Source organism: Odontomachus brunneus, unplaced genomic scaffold (genome assembly GCF_010583005.1).
Source record: "Odontomachus brunneus isolate Ranch 3 - 2012 unplaced genomic scaffold, Obru_v1 Obru_scaffold_096, whole genome shotgun sequence".
NCBI lineage: Eukaryota > Metazoa > Arthropoda > Insecta > Hymenoptera > Formicidae > Odontomachus > Odontomachus brunneus.
Window position 1 is genome coordinate 759195 of NW_022639546.1, and position 21914 is coordinate 781108.

The window sequence follows — 21914 nt, forward strand, 5'->3', positions numbered from 1 at the left end:
TATATTTTTTTTTTTTTTTTTTCATATGGGACGTTGAATCGCGCGTCAACAGATCGTCGCCACATTTATATTTCACAAGTAGAGCTCTTCAGATTACATCTCGCATCGCTGATCTTTACATAAGACTCATGTATCGTTAATGCTAATTGTAGGCAGGAAGTGCACATGTAAAATGCGTTTAATTAAAGTATTAAGAGGATAGTTCCAATTAAATCGAAAAAATATTGTGTGAACATCGTAAGCATAGAAATGAAAAAGAGACTGCTACATATCCAAACAGTACAAGGTCTTCAGGGTATGTCCTGGCGACGTTCTCAGAATGTCTTTAGGATGTCCTGCGGAAATCTGTGCTGTCTGGATATAAACATTATTTGCATGTTGTAAGGAAAATACGAGAGTATAAAGAGTATAAAGAGCATCCCTAGCTCTGTTCTTCTCTCTTACATTGTCTTGCACTTTTTCCATCTACAATTAACATTAAAATTTGATCGTGGAAAGCAACAACACTCTCTACCTCTCGATCCATCAGTTTCTGTCTTGACATCGAATAAAAATTTCTCATCGATATGTGTCCGAGTACTTAATACATAAGATATATATATATATATATATATATATATATATATATATATATATATATATATATATATATATATATTTGCTCTTTTTTTAGTTTATATGTCGCTTTCTTAATACGAGCCTCATTACAGAATTGTATATTGAATCTGTTCAATTATCGAGAATTAAGATTAGCGGCTAGATTTACACTATCAAACTCCTTGGCAACCGAATCTGCGATTATTGAGCTCTAGAAGAGTTCTACTCATATGAAATCTTCCGGTGAAAATATCATGATGCAATATCATATCGTAGAAACATTTCCAAACATCATTTTCTCAACTTAGCCAATCAATTGTTAATATGAATGAAGGATCCCTACGAATCAGAGGTTGTCGCTAGCGTTCGAGAGGTATAATACACATGCAAATGTATCATTGCGTCGGTGGTGATTCCAGGCCGCGTGATTCCTCAGTTTCTTCAGTTTGCTCCTAAGAGTCTGTATCTTGAAGCGTACGTATTTTCTTAGGCTACGCGCGTAGCCGGCGAAGTAGGTAAATCCGCTTTACACAAAAATGCTTTGGACGCTCATTACAAAGCGACACTAGCCGATATCGCTGGACGAGAAGGGACGGATGTCTCGCGAGAGTTATCTCAGCTTATGGCTCCTGGCTTTTCACCGCGATCAAACTGGAACAATGATATCAGGGGAACAATGACATTTCGATATTTCTACCAACTTATGTGGATTAGGGAATCTGTCGTCGAGAAGTTATGCGGTGGAAACGCGAACTCTGTATATTCAGGTCAGATCGAGAAATCTTCCACTCTTTTCGCACGTGCGAAACAAATTGCGTCTTGTACCTTGTAAGATACCACGTTGAATTAAAGTCTATCCTGTTAAATACAGATGATGGCGCGTGAGAAGAAGAAGATTGTTTGTCTCGATGTACAGCGCGCGCGCGCGCGCGCACGAGACAAGAATCCGCATAATCCTTAGCTCCCTACGACGCAATCGGATATACCTGGGACCAGAAGCCTTCAGCCTTAGCGCGGTATCGTCCAAGATGTGTACAAAGAGTGGTATCGATAGTGGAGTCCGTATCGATGAAACGTCCTCGTTAGAGTGGTATTGCGCAGAGAAAGGGAGACTTAGGCACAATAGGTCGCGCACATTGTCGGAGTCGGGAGAAAACGTTGTTTCTCTTCGTCCTTTATTCGACGCTGTCTACGACCGCGCTGTCGTCGAGAGTGTGCAGCCAGTTAAAGATCATCATGTTCCTCTCGTACTTGGACAACTGATTCCCACGTTCCCTCTCGACGTCGCGGACTGTCAACGCGTGATTCCGCTCCTTCCGTCCGATCAAGGAAGCACCGGGCACTCCTGCGGCCGTTCCAGGAACGAGCAAAGTGGCTCCATGTGAGGTCTGCGCCGCGGTAGCCGCCGCCTCCAGCTGGTCCAGGTTAAATTCGCTCTGCGAGAGGCGCTCCAAAGCGCGGTACGTGGTCAGCAATCTGATGGAATATACGGGCGAATCACCTTTTATCAGCGTATTTATTCTGAGTTGAAATCTGAAGAGTGCAATTAGTAGGATCGATAGTATTGCTCGAATTTTTAAATATAAAAAAAAAAACATTCAAGTAATCACCATAATTTTGTAAAAAAAAGTCAAACGTGCATGATATTTTTAAACAAATATGTAATGGTAATAGCAATTACTATTAATTAAAATAATAATAATTTCATAATTATGTATGATAGAGATTTTATGAAAATTTTGTTGTAATTTTCACTACAATATTTTCTCCGTGTAAGGGAAAAGATGTCAGTTTCCAATGGATATTTCAGTTAAGGCTCTTCGCCGCGGCCATCTTGATTTCAGAAGCGAGGAAATGCATGCTCAAAATTTTTGCAAAGTACGTCGAAATAAAAGGATATATCTAAAAAATGACACTTGCGATTGATTAAATATATCTCTAAAATATTCCAAATATTTTCTGTTTGCTTTGATAATCAATAAAACCGTAAAATTAACGTGACAAAATATGGAGAAAATGTAGGTTAAAAAAGCAGATTGCACGTTAATCTTATGATTATTTATTGATTGTTAGAGCGAAAGGAAAATGTTCGTAGTAGTTACAAGCGTGTTTAATCGATTGCAAGTATCATTTTTTAGATATATCTTTTTCTTTCGACGTACTTTGCAGGAGTTTTGGATTACGTGCATTTTCCTCGCTTTTAACGTCAGTCAAGAGTTCCGAGTGGCCTGGAGCCTTAAGATCGTACGATAATTGATTGACTGATAATAGAAACACTGACCTTCGTCGTATGTAGTTCTGTCGGACTTTTTTGTTGACGGAGCGGACAAGGTCCGCTCCGGTGAACGGCACAGGTGGTGGTGGCGGTGCCGGGGGTTGTGGCGGTGGTTGTTGCGGCATCGGTTGAGTGCTCGAACAGGAGGATTGTTGCGGTTGCTGTTGCAGCAGCAGTAGCTGCGACTGCTGCTGCTGCGGTTGCTGTTGCTGCTGTGGCTGCGGTTGCTGTGGCTGCGGCTGTGGCTCTTGCGCGGTTCCACCGTGCGGACTGGGTAGCTGAGACGTGCTGGCAACGGGTTCGCCCACCGCGACCCAGGTGCTGCACGATCTTGAAGCGTGGTCGAGTCTCGCGTGCTCCAGCAGCAGAGTGTTGCGCTGGGCGGTGTCGAGAGCCAAGGCGGACACTGCCGTTCGAAGACCACCCCCGGGTCCAGATGCGTCCGGGCTGGGAAGCTGCGACACGTCGCTCGTACTGAAGCTCTTACGTAATCCCAACGCCGACGACAGAACGCCGCAGCTGCGGATCAGCTCGTTCTCCTCTTCGAACCATAGGATCTCAGGGATGTCCGCTGGCCTAGAACGCGTTGTATCTTAATGGCTAGAAGAAAGTCAACAGACTGACCCAAGGTCGAGTCGATCAAGGGGGAGTTTTGTTCGAACGGCTTTTAATTCGAAGGAGCAAGATGGCGAGAAATTACGAGTCATTACGAAATGTTCTGTTTGTACTGTAGTTACATTGCGCAAAAGAGTAAGACACAAAAGCATCCAACACGGACCTGTTACCCTGGATTTGCCGAGAGGAGTCGGGTTTCGGGGATGGTCCTCGTCCGGTGAGCTGCACGTCGCTGTAGGACTTGAAAGTGACCAGTCTATTGGCACCGCGCAGCTCGCTCGCGATCGACGACACGCTGAAGAGCGACAGATCGGTGGTGACGCTCTCGTGGCTCGGCGAGCGCAGCATCCGCGAGGTCACCTGCAGAGTTGGACACTGCGAGGTAGCTAGACCGCCGCTGGCACAGCATTGCGCGCACGTGACCGTAGGTATCGGCGAGGCCGGCTTCGTCTCGCTCTCGGACATTTTCCGCTCGCTGCTTTCGACCGTTCCAATTTCTCCCAGAAATTGGCGTAGCGGCGAGTCTACGTTACACTGGACATCTGAGAGCTCGTTCCACGTTGCCAGTGTGACGACTACATGTGACACACACGAGACAGCTTGAAGATAAGAGTGCGCGTAGTGGTTGGGATAAAAAATTAATTTCTAATCGGACGTTTTCTCGATCATCAGTAGATTATTAGTCAAAGTCTCTATCCTGTTATTGCAGTCGTGCTCTATTACGACGCATAAAATTATGCGCATTCTTTATAATATGCATTGCTTTAATTGGAACAAAACCTGTCTGATTGATATCGAGACCTTCATTGACGTCTAGTCTACTACTCGATGTGCAATCACCGTTGTGTTTTTCATGTTTTTCAGACTTCATTAATTCTTACGTGTCACTTGTCGATTACATCTGAGCACCTGACAATCTTCCTGCTCCCCGAATCGCCTTGATGATTGAGACGTAACGCTGCTACATTATCGCGTATTATTGATGATGATCAGGTTGAAAAGAATTTCCCACTGTACGATTCACACGATCGGGACGTACGGCTGACGGAGGATCTCGCAATCAAGTGCCGACGTCGTGCGTGGCGGCTCGTCTCTCGCCACTTATCTCCTTCCCAGTAATTATCATCCACACTTAATTCCACGCAGCGGTCTCTACGATCCTAAGCAAAGCCAAGCGCTTGTGTCCACCACTTATATCACGCACGCATGCGGCCTTAGAATCGTCGCTGAAGATGTTTTTCGAGCGATTGTCGTTTTATATCCGTATTAAACCTGCAAGAAACGAACATGACTGATCGTATAGATAAACCGCTATCTGGATGAACTTTTTTCTTTCGTCTATATTTTGTACGTGCGATTCTAAGAAGGAAACTGGCTTTAACTTGGAGTTAGCTAATAGCGAACTACCGCGACTGATGCTAGAGACCGTCCTATCGACATAGGTGGCTACGTATGAGCAACTATGTGTACGCTCTGGAGTCAAAGTTCAAGAACGTTTCCTCAAGATTGACATTTCGATCCACGTGTCCACCAGGCATCGACTTTCTCGGTTCGAGTGTCTTTTAACTCGCTTCGAATGAGTTACGTTGAAATGTGTTTCGTAATTTCTAAGACTTTCCCCATAGCTAATTTTAATTACAAATATATCGGGAACGATGCATTTTTACATTCTTATGTACTCTACGTTCTTATAAGGTTTCATTAAAAAAATTGCTATTTTCAGATTGAAAAACATATGTTCTCGATATTTTTTGTAATTTTGCAATATTAAATTAAAAAAAAAGGAAAGTTCATTTGATGAACGGAAACGCAATAATATTTGCAAGTGCAAAAGCTAAAAAGATTCGATCAAAATTCATCACCAGATTCACATTTAGGCGCCAAATAACACTGATTTATTTAATTCGAAAACACTTTGATATCAGGTGGACAATCCCGTAAACAAAGTACCGAAATTCTAAAAGTGGGACAACGTCCTGGAGAGTCACAATTCCGAAAACTGAATATACAATGACCGAAATGCCAATTCTCCGAGATATTGAAAGTATGAAGTTGTCAACAACTTGTCATGCAATTTTGTGGGACAACTTTATGCTTGAAATATTTCGGGAGATTGTCCCTGTATTCAGGGGCTGTGATTCTCCAGGACATTGTCCCACTTCTCTGAAATGTCGGGATTTTGACTTTTTGGTTTTATGCATGTCCATCATATTTTTATGACATGACACGTAAACAACGTACTGTACTTATGCGACTGCATGTACTGCGCTATAGGTGTATGCGTCACATCTATGCCCCGCTTGTGCGCTACATTTCACAACAATTCGCTCTTCATTATTTCTCACGTTGCAGAACAATTCGTTGAAATTGCACGCGCGAATATGACTCCTCAATTACACGGCCAATGTTAGAAAATAAAAAATGTCGATTTCGTTAGCTCGCATTCCACGATATATCGTGGAGTTGCAAATCAACGTTTCCATATTAGAGTTAATCATCACGATAACGATTAATTAATTTTCCTGCAAATTCTTCGTCGCCGACAGAAATAATAACGGCTGCGTTATACGACTCTTTAATTCGGTTTTCCGTAGACTCCGCGTGCGTGTTCCCCATCGACATTATTAATTATTATACGCGATCTCGACAGTGCGTTGCGCGAGTCGCACTAATTAAATTTGACTGCGGAGAGCACAGGCGTCCAGTCAGTCAGTTGGTGTGAAATTGTGTCGGTGAGAATTTCGCTTCCTCTACGGAATTATAATAGCGAGCGTTCTCGCGCGAATTCGCGCTCACCGACGGTGGCTGCCGTCGTCGATGACGAGTCTCGGGCCGAGATCTCAGTGCGTGCTCGCATATAAATATTCACGAATATTCACCGCTCTGCCGATGTGTCCATCTACTGTGTCGCATCCCCTCAGCCACATGACATCGCAGGTTTCCGTTGGCGCTGTCGCCAGTTGCAGCTGGAACGGCGTGTCCAAGGCGGGCCGTGCGGTTCTTCGCACGGCGAGTCGAGGAGAGAACGAAACGAGGAGGATGCGGATCACGGAGTCACTGGGCGAGAACACACACGGAACGGAATAACGAGAGCGACACTGGCAACACGTTTTGTCGCACACAACGCCGAGCGCAAGCTACGTCGAAAGGACGATGATGCGATTGTTTCCCCCGGGCTTTACGGTCGTCGATCGTGGTTCGGGCTCGCTCACTGCACAGGCGTCGCTATCGATCGATAGGGGTTCTTCTCGAGTCTCGGAGTTTCGACGCACCCGCCCCACACGACTCCGACGCCTTTCGCCACGAGCTAACGGCCGATCCACATCCCCTTTCTAATCCCTTATCAGCGGTATCGGATAGTAAATATAGATCCACCTGCTTATCCTCAAAGGCGCCGCTCTTTAACGACAATTTCGCGACAAAAAATATATAAAGACTTATATATATATATATATATATATATATATATATATATATATGCGATTTATTTATTTTTTTACTTGGCAACGTCGTGACACACATAAGCAAAAGAATATAGATTCGATAGCTCAATATCTACTTGGTGCATTTTGGGCAATGCTAATTTCAACGGTATCACAACTTCTCCAAATTTATAACTGCTCTTAATAGAAAGGTTTAGACATTTTAGGATTCTCTCGACATCGACTATAAGAATATAAGAGTATAAAAATGGTTGTTTTATTAAAAAAAGTTCAAGACGACCTCATGTGACTTCAACACCTCCATCTATGATAGGAACCCTTGATGAGTCGCAACGAATGGTCGTTCCCGATTGCCTGCACATCGTGCGATTAGCTCATAACATAAGAAAGGAGAAAGGGAAGATTTTTCTCCAAGTAAAGCTGAAATGGACCGAGTACGTCGTCGAGAATGATTTGGACGTAAAACCCATGCGGATAAAAGCGGACGCGAATAGCCAGTCGGCCAAACTTAGCGTGGGTGGGCAATATACAGGGTGAGGGGGCAAGAGACGAGAGGAGGCTGCTAAATAAAGCCAAAGAGACGAGATGACTTGGTTGGTGGGCACATATAGCGAGCGCGGGCCGCGGTATAGTTTAAGGCCTCGGCCTCTCTTAGTTGGCGACGGTGTCTCTCGCGAGGAGGATCCGCCGCCGTACCCGTAGCCGGTGCAATAATACACCAAAGCGAGCTCCACGGATCGGCCGACGTACTCACGTCCTTACGAAAACGGTAAGTTTCGTTCAACTGTCGTTCAATAGGGGTTGCGCAAGCCTGAAACGAGCAAAACATTCGCCCCACTTCATTAAGTAATCTATATATAAAATAAAATGTCTGCTGTCTGTTTCCTACAAATTCCTAAAGCCTTTCATCGATCTGAATCAAGTTTTGCATAGTTACTTTCTAGGGCTCCCCGGAAAATATAGGCCATGAAACATTGACGCTTCATCCTCATCCCTTATCCCATCCCCTTGACACTTTGCGATAATCCGTGTATAACGCCGGATATATATAATATGTAGTTTAATCTACTATATGTAGTTTAGTACTACTATTATTATTTATTCTTAATCCTCGCCTTTCGATTTTGGATGGCTTCCAGTTTCTACACTCACATGCATACATATACTCTACATACTCCTACTCTTTTACCTCTTACTATTTACATTGCTTCCGTCCTAACTCTTTCCTCCTTTCTATTTATCTACCATCAAGTCAAAACAACTCGAATCTCTTTAGTCTCGGATCAATTTTATAAATTCCTATAATATAAATAAATATGATACAAATGAATAGCTAATAAAACTAATATAAACTAATATAAATTAATATGAAAAATATTGATAAAAATTGCTATAAACTAACAATTTATCTTATAAATTCTTATAAACTCGTATAAACTCATACAAACCCTTATTAACTGATATAATAGTATAAGCTAATAATAAATATTAAAAAATATATAGTAAGGTAGGACGCGTCAAGCATCACGAGCAATTTCCTGTAAGAGGACTATAGTTCTTAAATGATAGATGGAGGATCGACGTCAAAGCCGCCGGAGGGTGAAAGGTGGAGGAATTCTCTCGCGCTATTTTGAGTGAAATAGCGTGTAAATTTTTGCAAATTTGCATTCTAGATAAAGTATCTCGTACAAATATATATACCGTTGAGTATTTAACATCTGTTTAACTGGTTATTTGTTAACAATGTAGTGTTGGATTAAGTATACTAGAAAGAGAAGGATGCGAACATGCGTATGCTCTTTGTACCTTCTTAGTTATGTCCTTATGAGTTTATAAATACTCGCGTTTCCAGCGACGATGGCAAGCTCCTCAGAGAGAGACACCGTCGAGACGACGAATACGAACAAATCAACGACGAACGGAATTAACCCTTCCGCACTTGTGGAGGGTGCAAGAAAGCGACGACGATTAGAACCATTGACGACGAACGTGGAGATTCCTAAGAAGACACTGCGGCGCGACGGAACGTGCAACTTCGACGTGTAAGTATATTAATAGCGATGAGACCTTAAGTGAGGTTTCGCACATTACGATATATAACACGTTCCCCGTGCCCGATTATTATCGTCTATTGGAAAATCGATGGTAACGTGGCCGAGAAAGTAGGAGAAGATCGTCTTCCTCTTGAGTCAAATTACAAAGTAAATTTAGAATTGCCTCGGCGATCCTGAATTAATCAGATTCTCCTGTCCCGATCCAAAATTGCGCGTGATACATATTTATCGGAGATCGTCCAGAAATATTATCTTATGTGATTGCAATTCTGGCGTTAATTTGTAGCGACACGCGCGGCAGGGGGAAAGCCGAGCGTGCGGAGGGCAGGAAGGACCCGTCGCGTTGCAAAGGAAAGCAGGACCAGGCTTTGCCAATAGACTCGCAGGATGCGAGAGCGCTGGTTCAAGCCGCAGGAACAGGCGCAGCCACGGGCAGGGATAACGCGGCCAGATTGCGGAAAACGATACAATGGCTCGAGGAGGGAACTCGAAGCCTGCGCGAGGATCTGGCGAACGTGCGAACGGAGCTGCACGAGGAGCGAAGAGCGGCGAAAATTGCCAAGAGGGAGTTCGACTTTGCCCTCAGGGAGGCTAGATGCGCTGAGGCCGCCAAGTATCAGCCGATCATAGACGAGCTGAAGACCAGGTAGACGTATCCCGAGAATTATGAGTCACTTATGACGAATCTCCGCGGGCCTACCATGGCTATTACTTCATGACGATCTATTTCCAGCCTGAATTCATCGAATTTTAAGTTTTGCATCCGAAAAGAGAGCATTCTGCTTGATTAACCAAATTTTTGGTGAAATAAAAACGAACCGGTTGAAGTTATCGGAATTCTGTTCAAGTTAACGAGATTTCTGATTAACTTGAACAGAATTCTAGAAACATCAACCAGAATTTTCTGGTTATTATATTTCACTAGAAATTTGGTTGATCCAATCACTTTTTTCGTGTGTGTCGTGATAGCGAAGAATGACTAAATATTTAAGACATGAGTTCTAATCAGTGCGAAACAATTGTAAATGTTCGAGGCAGCTTGAGAGTTTTCTTTCTTTGGCTCTCCTTGACAGAATTGTCGTATATGATGCTTGAAAGCTGTTTTCTTGTGTGTAGGTTTGTGCGTAGGTGATTTTCCATCATGAGATCGTATATAATGTCCTAAGAAAGATCCGGGAAAAAACGCGCGAAATCAGAATTCATTTTCCTTCAGACTCGCTTATTCCGCATCGCCGTCACCGTCACCGTCACCGCCGTCGTCGCCGTCGTCGTCGTCGCTGCCATTTAAACCGGATCTCGTGAAAAACGAGAATCACGGACGCGAACTGTCGACTCTCAGGAAACGCTTAGCCGAAGCTGAGAGCACGATACGAAGACTCGAGTGGCAATCGGCGAAATCACGAGCGAATACGGCTCGCAATGCCGATGGCACTTCCCCCGGCGGCGAAGCGCGTCGCCTGGAAGCGGAAGTCCGAAGTCTTCGTGCCGAAAACGAGAAACTCGAAGGAAAATTGCGTGTAAGCGCACTCATTGACATATCCAAGATTTTCGACGCGCGCGGAAGAAAATCTCAGTTCGTGTAACGCAATGAAAAACTCGCTAACGAGGAACAACCTGTGAAAGAAAGATTGTGTACGAACTTTGTCCTTATATGGCCACATATAATTACGCGTAATTATATATGTTCAAAATGAAAAAAAATTACTATCATACACATACAATCGAAGTAAATACTGATGCCTCTGGGAGCACATGATACTCACGTTTAATTGAATGAAACTATTTCTTCCTTTTTTCATTCAACATCATTTTTTTTGCGTGAACATATGTGACTCTATATGTGACCACACGTATATATAGGGGTGAAAATCATACATAATTTATAAGTACACTGAAAGAAAAATGTTTGGTATAATTTGATATAATTATAACCACATAGAATAATAATTACTATAAATTATAGTCAAGAAAACCATTTTTCTATATTAAATTCTACTATAATGTTAATAATAATAACCTCATATGTTAATTACTATCATTATTTCAACTACAAGAAATACGGTTGGCTTCAAAAACAATTAGAATTTTTGTTAGATAAACTATTTTTTTTCTTTTAGTCTATAATCATACATAATTTTTTTTTATAATCGTATATTATTTTTTTCCGGAAATGTCTGTTATCGCGCGGCGGAAAACACTCGTCTAAAAATTCGGTTGCGTTAAAATTCTGTTGAAGTAATTGAGGACAATTGACTGACTAGAAATCTTCTACAGGAATTTGTTCCTACAACCGAGTTTTTGTCTGTTTACCAGATAACGGCAAATTACTTACATGGACCGAGTTTTCTCTTCTTTCCTTCGTGCAGTGACGATCGCGGAAGTATTGTTTACTTCGTAATCGATCAGTATATCAATATATCGTGTACTACGTCCGCTATGTTTATGTTTACTGTAAATTATACGTCCTGTTCATTCTATCTCTCACTTACACAGAGGATATTTTTGTATTTAGGTCGCTCTAAATGCGGAGAAGACTCGTATCTCTGAGATACGGGACCAACAGAGGAATCACGAAGCTGATCTTTCCGCATTGCGAGAATCGCATCGTAGCGAAACTACAAGGATGGTGAGTGACGCATAATATGATATAGATATCGCAGTAGTATCAATAGAGCGCGGTTATTAAGAGCTTCAATGGCGCTCGACAATTTTACGATTAATGTGACGTCGCTTGCAACGAGATTAGCGAGCGTTGTAATGCAATCGCGCCGCGGGAGTGACCGGATCGAGAGCATGCCTGCCAGAGGCGCGTAACAATATCCTCCTTTCCGAACACGAGCACGAACATCGAGCACGAGGCCCTCCGAAGGTGCTTATTAAAAAATTGTGCCCCGCGGAATCGACCTGCGCTAACTAGAAAAGAGTATGTCCGGGATGCGGCGATTCAGCCTGCCGGCTCTCTCGGACAAAAGTTTTGCCGACGCGGCGAACGTGTTCGGCATAGCCTCGACAGGAAAGAATGTTCTCGTGCTGTGTGATTATCCAAAATGGTCACGGTTTTCCCACGCCCGTGCTCGGGCCTCGGAATTTTTGCGATTTCGTCCGCTTAAACGTCGCCGGACGTCTTCCCGCGCGAGCGGATACGGAAAACCGCGTCTGGACCCACGATAGGATTTGGCGGGAGATGGAGGAAGAGGGGAAGAGGAGAGGGAGAGTATTTGCTGAATGCAGGATTACAAATTTCTGCGAGTTCTGTCAGATCTACTTTCGAGATGCAGCTTCTTGAAATGGTTGATTCGCAACAAAATAGCCCGGCAAAATTTCTGGCCGCGTGGATCGCCGCGGCAGGAAATCGTCTCCTGCGGAGCTTCTTCGATCAATGAAGCATTCCTGCATTACACAACAGCTGAAAGTCGCCTCTGGCTGGCATACAACTTTGTTTTCAGATACTTGATTTCACTCGCATAAATTAGCCGCCTCGCTGATGATACACGACTCGACGCGCGAACGGTCCTCCCGCCGTCCGCGCGCGCGGCAATTTATTCCGGGCCGTTTCTAATTTTTCTAGCCACACCACGCGTCCGGCTCGGTCGTCGAACGCTATATTTAATCCGAGTCACTTAATCGCGTTTAATCGGCTCGGCGGGCTTGGGAAGTCTGCGAGAGTGGTTTCCTGCTTCCTAACATGCCACATCGCGGTCGAAAGCGCGCGGTGACGTCCGACGAATTTGTCTACCGCATTGCCGGCGCGGATTAATACGGCCGCAACCGCACCCTTGGCGGCCAGCCAATTGTTGAAAATTGCAACAAGAAGGAAAGAAAACGTCGGGTAGGTTCTCGCCGCGGGAGGCGAGCAAATCAAATAGAAAGACGTGAACTTCATTCGCTGGAAAACAATGATAACTCATAGTTGTACAGGTGATATCGCAGGTGGAAGTTTATTCTTCCAAATGGAATCGTATTTGACGTAAATATCCCGGTAATTGAACATGCCCCAATGACTGAACATTAACAATACACGGAGAAAACAACGTACGAGATATCCCTCTCCGATTTTAATGAAACTTGATGGGTTTTCGATCACTGGCATACTAAAGTTTTGTATCAATAAATTCTGTGTCAGTAATTCCATTAATTATTTATTCATAAAAATGTAAAATCTATCGTGCTTTCTTATTAGTTCAATCATTAGGACATTCACCTCAACTCCATGATAATTTCCACGGATAGTTTCGATATATCGAATACCACAGTTGATATTTCAGACTTCTCGATGGCGAGATACTTGATCTGACTTTCGGTTTAGTAGCACGATTTCTATGAATTTTTCGACTTTTCGTGAACATTCTGGTTCACTTCTTCAGCAAACTTCTTCACTAGAGTGTCAGGTCGTTTCTCTGCTGAAGAAGTCTCCTGAGGAAATCCTCTGTTCGAAATGAAACGAACTCACGAAGGACGCGGCACCAAGCCGGAAGCCAGATCAAGCACGACTATTGCCCATAAATAACGACGTGTGATGACGAGGACGCTGTTCCACGTACCGAAAAATTTGGACTCGCCGCACGTCCGTGAGAAGTATTGTCACCGTACGGATCGTAATCCGATTACGGTAATAGCTAATTTAATGCCTGTGGCCGTGCGATGATTCATCGTTCGCAGAAATCGCGGCGGGTCTCGTAACCGAAATAAAATAATGTACGCAGACGTACAGACGTGTGAACGTTTGCGCGACGAACGAGAGAAGCGGTACGGCGACTTGGCGTTTCTCTTACATCCCACCTGTGAACAGACAAGGTGAAGGCAAAAGGCTCCCGGCCCCTGACGAGCGTAACTGCGAGGTGAGACGAGCGAGACTTCTGGTGAGAGCTTCTCGAAAGCGGCCACGAAAGGGACCGATCACCGTAGCCTCCCTCTTCATCATCGTCGCGTATTCTATTCTTCGTCGCGATCGCCGGCTGCCGATATTAATCTTTTACATTGCAACTTTCGCCACACGCGGCCACGCGTCAGAAGACTTCGCCGTTGCCGGATACAAACGAGTTTTTCTTTGCGGATTTTTGCAGATGGACGAACTGCGAGGCAAGGATCGTGAGATCGAGAAGCTGTCGAAGCTCTTGAACAATCGGAAGCTGGCTCCACCGGAGCACGACGCGGTGAGTATGCATCACTCGTCCGGTGGCACTTCCTCCGTTTCCTCCAGAGAGTTGTGGAAATATTAATGAAGTTTTTCCCAACTTAATAATTGACTTGGACAAATATGTTTCAATTCAACTAATTAGCGATTGATTCAAGCAAAATCGGCCGAAGAATGTTTAATTGACAATTGATCTCGATGGATTCGATTAAATACCGTTTAATTGATGATTGATTTGAGAGAAGGGAATCAGAGATCGTTCAATTAACAATTGAATCTAGCAGACTTAATTAAAAGCCGTTCAATTGACGATTGAACTTAGCAGATTTAACTAAAGGCTGTTTAATTGGCGATTGATATGAGCAAATTCAATCGATTCAATGGAAGAGCGCTCGATTACTCAAAGCTATAACTTTGTGAGTAACATTTATCCTCATCATGGTATTGTGGAAACCTCCTGTGGGAGGTTTTTCTATTCGGCCAACTCAGTTACTTCAAGCTAGTTTTCAGTCTGGTCTTCATTCAGTTACACGAACCAAAATGTGTTTTTCTGTGCGGCATGTTTTTCTATGCATGATTGATATGACTCAGTTTACTTTAGGTACATCAATCACATCGATTAATTGCACGTGATGAGATTGTGTCAACCAGAAATCGATTGGGGTGACATTTACTATGGATACACTCTGGTTGGAGCAACGAGACATTGTCACTGCTGCTACGCGATGATAACTCAGCAATTACTTTGTGGTTGCAGTAACCACAACAATTAGTTATTTTACCATTGAATCTGGCCGGCACAACTAGACTTAGGCGTGAGCAAGCCATACTGCTTTACCCGCGGATATTTCATTGAGGAAAAGACAGTATGCTTGGCCCACACATAAATCAGTGCCAATTAGATTCAATGATAAAATATGAAACAACTAATCATGCGGTTGCTGCAACTACAGAACAATTGGTGAGTTACAGCAACTGCTTGCTGCTTGCTGCAATCAGAGTGTACTCATGGTAAATGTCATCCCAACCGATTTCTGGTTACCACAACCAGAACTATACCGATGTAGTTGATGTAACTGGGTCAGGTCAAAGTAACTGAGTCATGTCAGCCGTACGCATTACCATTACTCAAAGATAACTACGCTGCTCGCAACTAAATAGTTCTGATTGTGTGCACCGTGTGTTGTTTTTCCATGATGCCTTGTTCATCTTTGACAATGCAAATTTCAACGCACCGCGTAATATCAATAACCGTTTCTTCACCTTACTGGAAGGTGAGGTATTTCGTTTCTCCCGTGCTTTCTTTGCTCCCAGATGCGTCGTGTGAACGATCCAACGGTTCACCCTGAGGACCGTACCGGTGTCCGCGATTATCATATCGTGCGACTTCCGGTATAAGTTTACAGAGCGTCGAGTTCCTAGAAGTTTTTAGCGTGAGCACTCGACTTGATTTACGTTGAGATCAGCAATCAGCAAAACTAACCAGGAAAAAGAGAGGACGCACATGAAAAACGCAATTTTCTTCCACTGTGTATTGCAAGTTTTTTGTGTACGTACCGTGGCATGCGGATAAGAAGACTTACACGCGGAACAAAAGAACACACACACACACACCACAGGACCGTTGCGTCACATTATTAAACATGAAATTATGTAGAACTTGTGCCGGCACATAAAAGGTTAATGAACCATCGTGTGAAACGACTCCGAGATGCGCGTTACGACACCGGACCGTTTAAGGCGCTTCAGATATTTGAACATGCTCCAAGAAGAGCGCGCGCGCGCGGCGACAACGCGGTTGCTACTTTTTAGGCGGTGATCTTTACTTTCATCGGGCAGCGTGTAACGATTCAAGGAAGCCATTACGAATGACCGAGGCCGACGGACACTCTTCGTTTATCTTCTGACGTTTCGCTTTTAGTCGAAGGAGGTGCTCGGATATCGCGATATCAACGGGTCAATGTACCGCGGCGCCGCGTTGCAAGACATCCTGCGCGGACGTGCATTGTGCATTATACGCGTCTTCGTCATTTCGAAGGAACTTAAAGGCCACGCGAGCGGCCGAACGTGTGGCTGCACGTTAAAAGGTTGTAGTTACTCTCTGGTCGCGCAATATAATTGCCACCCATCACGCCTTATCGTCGCTTAATCGAGCTAATGGTGGTGTACGATTCACGGCGAAGACGCGACGGCTTCTCCCTCGCCTCTCCTCGGTCGCGGTTGTACGGACTCTTTGGTTTAAAGAGGAGAATGAAAGAAGGTTCCATTGTCCACGAGGCTGCGGAGTCTTCCGGCGATAGTCGACTCGTCGACCATCGAGTACTGTTCTTATCGGATTCCTGTCGGCTTGCACGTAGCTTCGAGCGGAATCGAGCTAAATGAACATTAAACTCGAATTAAATCGAATAAAAAATTCAAATTACATTCAAATCGAACCCAGAACGGAGAAACCGGAATCTGACGGTATAAGAAAAATGCGAAGCTCTCCTCAAGAGACGCTCGAGACACGTTTCCCCGGGAAACTCGTCGAGTTCTACATCTGATACGGTGATTATGTGCTCTTGGACACATTTGGCACGAACGTTCAGGATTCCTTACGAAACTAATGAGTGCACTTATGCTTGGGATTTCAGTTAGACCTAAAGAGAGACACAACGGTACAGATTTATGGGTACCTCCCAACACAATTGCCGTACTGCACGTCTCACATTATGTCTGGAGTCTAACAATATAAGTTCCTGCCGGAGCGGCAGGCACGTCCGTAATGTTCCGAATGGAATGGCGAAGGAACGGGGGCCCGTTCACAGCTCCGCAGGTAGCGTAGAAGGTTCCGTCGTCCATCGAAGGTGCTGGCTTCTTCAGTCCCGTCTAGACGCTGGTCGCGCGCACGCTGTTCCTCGCCGCGCTCCGCGTGCCTCTTCGAGTGCGTGTGCACGAGTGTGACATAGACGGTGAAGGAGTCGTGAGATCGTATCCGTTACGGACGTACCGGTGCACATCGATCTCTTCCTAGTTCCTCTCGTGCTCGTGTATGAATTTTCAAGGCCAACACGCATTTCATGGGTTTCGCATGGAACGAGGTAAAGACGACCGCCAGTTAGTTTTTTCATCCTCTTCGTCTCTTCCTCTTCTTTCTTTTTCTTCTTCTTTTTCTTCTATGTGTGGGACAAAATCGTGTTCATTAATGCCGCCTCTATATCGATGTCGTTGCCAACAAGGGAAGATTCCCAAATGTCGCCCATCAGTCGCAACGGTTCCGGGTATGTTGTTCTCAGGGGTTGAAATAATCCCTCGAAGCGGAATCGATGCAATTGATCGACAACGAATATTCCCGAAACCACAAAGTAAGATGAAACGTACCAATGCAAACTAAATAAATATTTAAATTTTCAACATAAAATATATGTAAGTATTGAGTATATACATATATTCTGTGTTTCAAAAATTTAAATACTCGTATTTAAAGACTAAAACAATAAAAATGCGATTAGGTACATGGTATTGGTACTTTTACCTTATATGAAACAATATTTTGGACAAAAGTTTCGTTTAAGCTTAGAACCTTAAAAGTTGACCTGGGCATTTACTGGGACCTGGGAATTTACTCAGGTCAACTTTTCAAACTTTATCGTTCTTGAAAACATGTGTTTTGTTTTTTCGTTGTAACTGCTTTCAACCTCGTTCAATCCTAAGAATATTAGTAAATTTATATTCTTTAATGTTTTCTACGCTGATAAAAAAAGACATCGAATTTTGATTATTTTTGCGGAAGTTATGCCGAGTATGACATAGACGGTGAAGCAGTTGTGAAATCGTATCCGTTACGGATGTATCGATGCACATCGATCTCTTAAATAAATAGAGTAAATGGAAATACGCTGGGGAAAAATTATCCATGTTTAGAGTTTACGTAATTGAACTTTTTGATGTTTACAATTCTAGGGTTTTTTGTGTATTCTAGGATATTTTGTATATTCAAATTAAAAAAATTTTTAACGCACTCTTCATTATTGTTTCCGCAAATTTTAAATGTTTTGGAATACTTTGGAGAAAATTTATCCAAGTTTAGAATTTACTTTTTGATATTTAAAATTTTAGGGTAGGTTTTTGTATTCTAGAGTATTATTTAGAATATTCAAATAGAGTATTCAAATAGAGTATTTTTCTAGAGTATTCAAATTAAAAAAATGACAATTTTAACACACTTGCACTCTTTATTATCGTCTTCGCAAATTTTAAATGTTTTCAAGAACTGTTCTGAGAGAATTTCAGCCCAAACTCAACAGTGTACCGTGTTGCGATTTTTCGGGAAATGAGCTGTACACAGCTATTACTTCGTCAGTTGTGAGAGCCCGCGTCCACTCTCCCGCATGCGGCCACCGCGGAGATAAAATGTTTTCACGCACCTACTCCAGTTTCTCCGGCGCCTTCTCTCGACCCTGAGTAGATCGCAAATAGAACGTGGTTTCGATTACGTTCCCAGGAAAATCGACATGAGTCGCGTGTCGCCGCGACACACCGTGGGAACAATCTCGCAATGCTTAGTCTGCGCGCGTCGGGCCCCGAAGAGGAAGAAAAATTGCAGCGAGCACGAATACGTCGCGAACAAACGGAACAATGGCCTCACCGTAATTGAGTTATTTCGCCAAGTCTTCTCGCGCTCAACATGTGGCGTATTCCCAACAGGGGAATGGTTAGTTACTCCAGTTAGTTACAACGGGCGAGTTAGCATATTCCTAGTAATTCTAGATAAGAAGCAATTAACTGAGAGTTGGGGAAATTAGCTTTCGACTAATTGGTAGTTGCAACAATAACGCGGATTATCGACCGCATACCATTTCACTCATTGTTGCAGATGAAATTGCATTGAAATGAAAAAAAATGATCGCCCAAGGTAAAGGAAAGGTGGAGAGACCATGAGCCTCGTGTGATAAGAATAATAAAGGATTTTCTTGTCCTCATTTATGGACGGAGTTCTCACGGCTTTAACGTTACGTTACGAGAATTGAACACGTTCACTGGAAGATTCGGGTCGTAGCGTGTACATACGCGCAAATATGCAAATATTAAGATCCCAAGACCTCCAGACACGGCGTGTAGACGTGCTTTCGCCGAGTTCCCTTAATGGGTCGTTAGAGTATAATAGGAACTGCGAGTCTCCGCGAGAGCCGAAACGACGGAGTTCGGATATACGGCTCATTACGCGAAATGATAAGCAGTTGACAATCGAAACCGCGAGCTCGAGTGTGTCGAGCGCGAATCCCCGAGAGTAAACCCAGCGAGACGCACGGGCGCACACGTGGACACACGCAAGGCGAATGCCAGTGCGTGCCCGTCCGACGCGTATATAGACACGAGTAGAGAGACGCGTAAGTATGCCTTAAGTACTTAACTATCCTCCATTGTCCTCCTTCGAGGTGGCGCGGCGCGCGGGATGAATCTCAATGACTTCGCGACGCGTGTAAAAGAAGGCGGGCGAGAGAAAGGCAGAGGCTCGTCCGCGACTTCGTGCGGACGAGCCGTGTGTTATTTCACCGGATATGCTTCCTCGATTCGTCTCGATTGCAAGTGGAACGGCCGCGTTCTCCCTTCGATTCTACTTCGCCTTCTAGAATCGGCGCGCCGGCCGCCGGCAGGCAAGTGCCACCTCGACTCGATGCCGGTGCTCTCGCCGTTCGTGCCGTCGTCGTCGTCGTCGTTCGCCCGGTGAGCCACTTCTCGAAAGAAAGTTCCCAATCCCTGCAGCGACCGCAGACTTATGAGCGTTGCACGTACGTGGCCTGTGATACATTACACGTTGGTGTGCGGGTATTAGCGCGCGGTCGTGCCCGCGGCTCGATCCGCGCGCGCGATCATGGATCACCTCGAGAATACCTAGGACAATTTCTCCAACACCTGCCCACTCAACGACACCCTCGCTCGACCTCGTCTTCTCCGGCTGCGACTTCGTAAAGAAAAGGCAATCTTCCTCTTCGGGAGTAAGCGCAAATCGATCAGGCAACAGAGCAGGCGTTCATGCGCGTATCAGCGTCTTCGCGAATGATAACGAGCACAAAGAGTCCTCAGAAGTTTCTTTATCTTTCACGACACCACCTGGACGGATAACATCTCTTTAGGATGTTTATTATTTGTAACTTTTCTCGTAGGCAGGGAAAGATTTGGTTAACTAGACCAAATGTCTGGTCAATCCAACACCCAATTTTCTTTTCCGTGTTAAATAATCCAACGGCCGCCACTGGGAAACCCCGGCGTAAGGGATGATCACCCGAGCCCAAGTTCGCGGTCAAGCCGCGCGTTGTGTCTTGGGTGTTGCATGAGTACCTGTGCAGGATAACAAAACGACATGGAGCGCGGGTATGGGAGAGAGCGTATTGGTGTAGTCTCACGCCCATGCGCGATAGTGTGTAATTCCAATCCGTCATCGCGGTCGTGTTATTAATAATACTTGAGCGGTGACGCATACCATCTTGCAATTAACGGCTTCCTTTCTTAGCGTAGGAAACAACGAACGTGCATAGTAGGAATGCCGATATACGCGCACACATACGCTCGCCCACCCACGACAGCGGCACACGTCCTTCGGTATAACGCGAGCATTTCGATTTGACAAGTGGGTCAGCAGGAGCGTAATTAGAGCCGGCAATGAGAGCGAGAATTGCGTTACGTGGCTGCCGACGGGCCCGAATTTGAGCAGTCTTAGGTACCGCACGTGAGTGAATTCCTCCTCACGATATTAGAAGCCTCGTTCCAGCCTCGTTGCTCCAATTGCACGCGAGGAGCGCACGTCTGGTGTCTTTGGGTGCGAGGTGCGCGAACCTTAAATCGCAATCGCGGTCGCGACTTCAGAGGCGACTCCGAGGAGGAAGAGCCGGTGTCCCATGAGGAAGTCGGCCTGATCCTGTACGGTGGACAGTGTGTTTAGGAAACACGCGAGAGCCATTCGTGAAATGCGCGGACGCGTTACGAGCTCGTTGTAGGTGATGGCGGGAGACGATCGGTGAAAGTGAGCACAGGGACCGTACAGGATGGAATGGGACGGGACTTGTCGGGTTGAGATATCGCTCGCGGGGACCTCACGGGAAACGTAATCCTCCTGGTATGATCTGTTTACACAGCGATCCGATTCTGTGGGCGGATACATCATATTCGTCGTAATCGTCACGGAATATCACTCGCCTGATAAAGAGAAATTCATTTATCCTCCCGACGTTCTACTGCCCTTGCGTTGTAACACTTGACATTTTTTCTTCTTACGACTCCTCTCTGTTTAACAACAGGAGGAAAAGTACTGTAATGGTGTACTTGCGTTTTACTGCTTGTAGGAAATATACATTATAGTGGTAGTCACTTTTCCACTCGACAGCTTGATTAGCATGCGGCGAAATACTAGTTTTCTCCCCGTTTCTCTTTCTACACGTGTAATGCGTTCAGCTTATTGACAGCTTAACGGAGCTACATAATAAGTTCTGATTTGTTTCCTGAAAGCTCCATCTATTGCGTTATTGCTAAAAATTCGGCTCGATTTTCTGCTTTGGACTGACTCAACTTACTCATTGCATAGAGGAGAAATTATACAAAGTAACTGAGTTTTCAGTCCCGTGAATTTAATTCTAGAGAATTCGCAAATTATAAATAAACATAAAACATGATAGGGCGCAGCAGCGTGTCGCTGTGAAGTCTTACGCAGATCGTGCGCGGATGGGGGGATTTTTTCGCATCCAAATAGATCATGAGTAGACTTCTAAATATACGTGTACAAGATGCATCACAAAATATGTAGCGCGGTTAAAAGGAGG

The 21914-nt window shown here is 44.5% G+C and overlaps 2 protein-coding genes across 5 annotated transcripts in view; one reads left to right on the forward strand and one right to left on the reverse strand.

Annotated features, from left to right (window-relative positions):
• Positions 1–4: 4 nt before the first annotated feature.
• LOC116848444 (mediator of RNA polymerase II transcription subunit 15-like) lies at positions 5–8875 on the reverse strand. 2 transcript variants are annotated; one of them, XM_032824544.1, is made up of 6 exons: positions 8737–8871; positions 6367–6886; positions 4369–4759; positions 3651–4062; positions 2879–3448; positions 5–2073 (listed from the first exon to the last, which is right to left on the reverse strand). In XM_032824544.1, the coding sequence occupies exons 4-6, from the start codon at positions 3950–3952 to the stop codon at positions 1773–1775; spliced, it is 1173 nt and encodes a 390-aa protein (XP_032680435.1). In that variant the 5' UTR covers positions 3953–4062; positions 4369–4759; positions 6367–6886; positions 8737–8871; the 3' UTR covers positions 5–1772. The 2 variants fall into 2 exon arrangements, with proteins under 2 accessions (XP_032680435.1, XP_032680436.1); XM_032824545.1 differs by lacking the exon at positions 6367–6886 and having other exon boundaries at positions 8737–8875.
• The window catches only part of LOC116848439 (janus kinase and microtubule-interacting protein 3), a 24649-nt gene continuing 10266 nt past the window's right edge, over positions 7532–21914 (forward strand). For all 3 annotated transcript variants that reach the window (XM_032824536.1, XM_032824538.1, XM_032824537.1), the window contains exons 1-6: positions 7532–7699; positions 8783–8972; positions 9271–9630; positions 10198–10501; positions 11497–11610; positions 14048–14137. In XM_032824536.1, coding sequence (XP_032680427.1) covers positions 8788–8972; positions 9271–9630; positions 10198–10501; positions 11497–11610; positions 14048–14137 — 1053 coding nt within the window. In that variant the 5' untranslated portion in view covers positions 7532–7699; positions 8783–8787. The remainder of the gene's footprint in view (positions 7700–8782; positions 8973–9270; positions 9631–10197; positions 10502–11496; positions 11611–14047; positions 14138–21914) is intronic.

Excerpts from the sequence above, each read along its gene's own strand:
- LOC116848444 (XM_032824545.1), bottom strand. The coding sequence starts at position 3,952 with ATGTCCGAGAGCGAGACGAAGCCGGCCTCGCCGATACCTACGGTCACG. Across the intron at positions 3,449-3,650 it reads CGGCAAATCCAGGGTAACAG|GCCAGCGGACATCCCTGAGA; the intron begins GTCCGTGTTGGA and ends AACGCGTTCTAG. Across the intron at positions 2,074-2,878 it reads CAGAACTACATACGACGAAG|ATTGCTGACCACGTACCGCG; the intron begins GTCAGTGTTTCT and ends ATATTCCATCAG.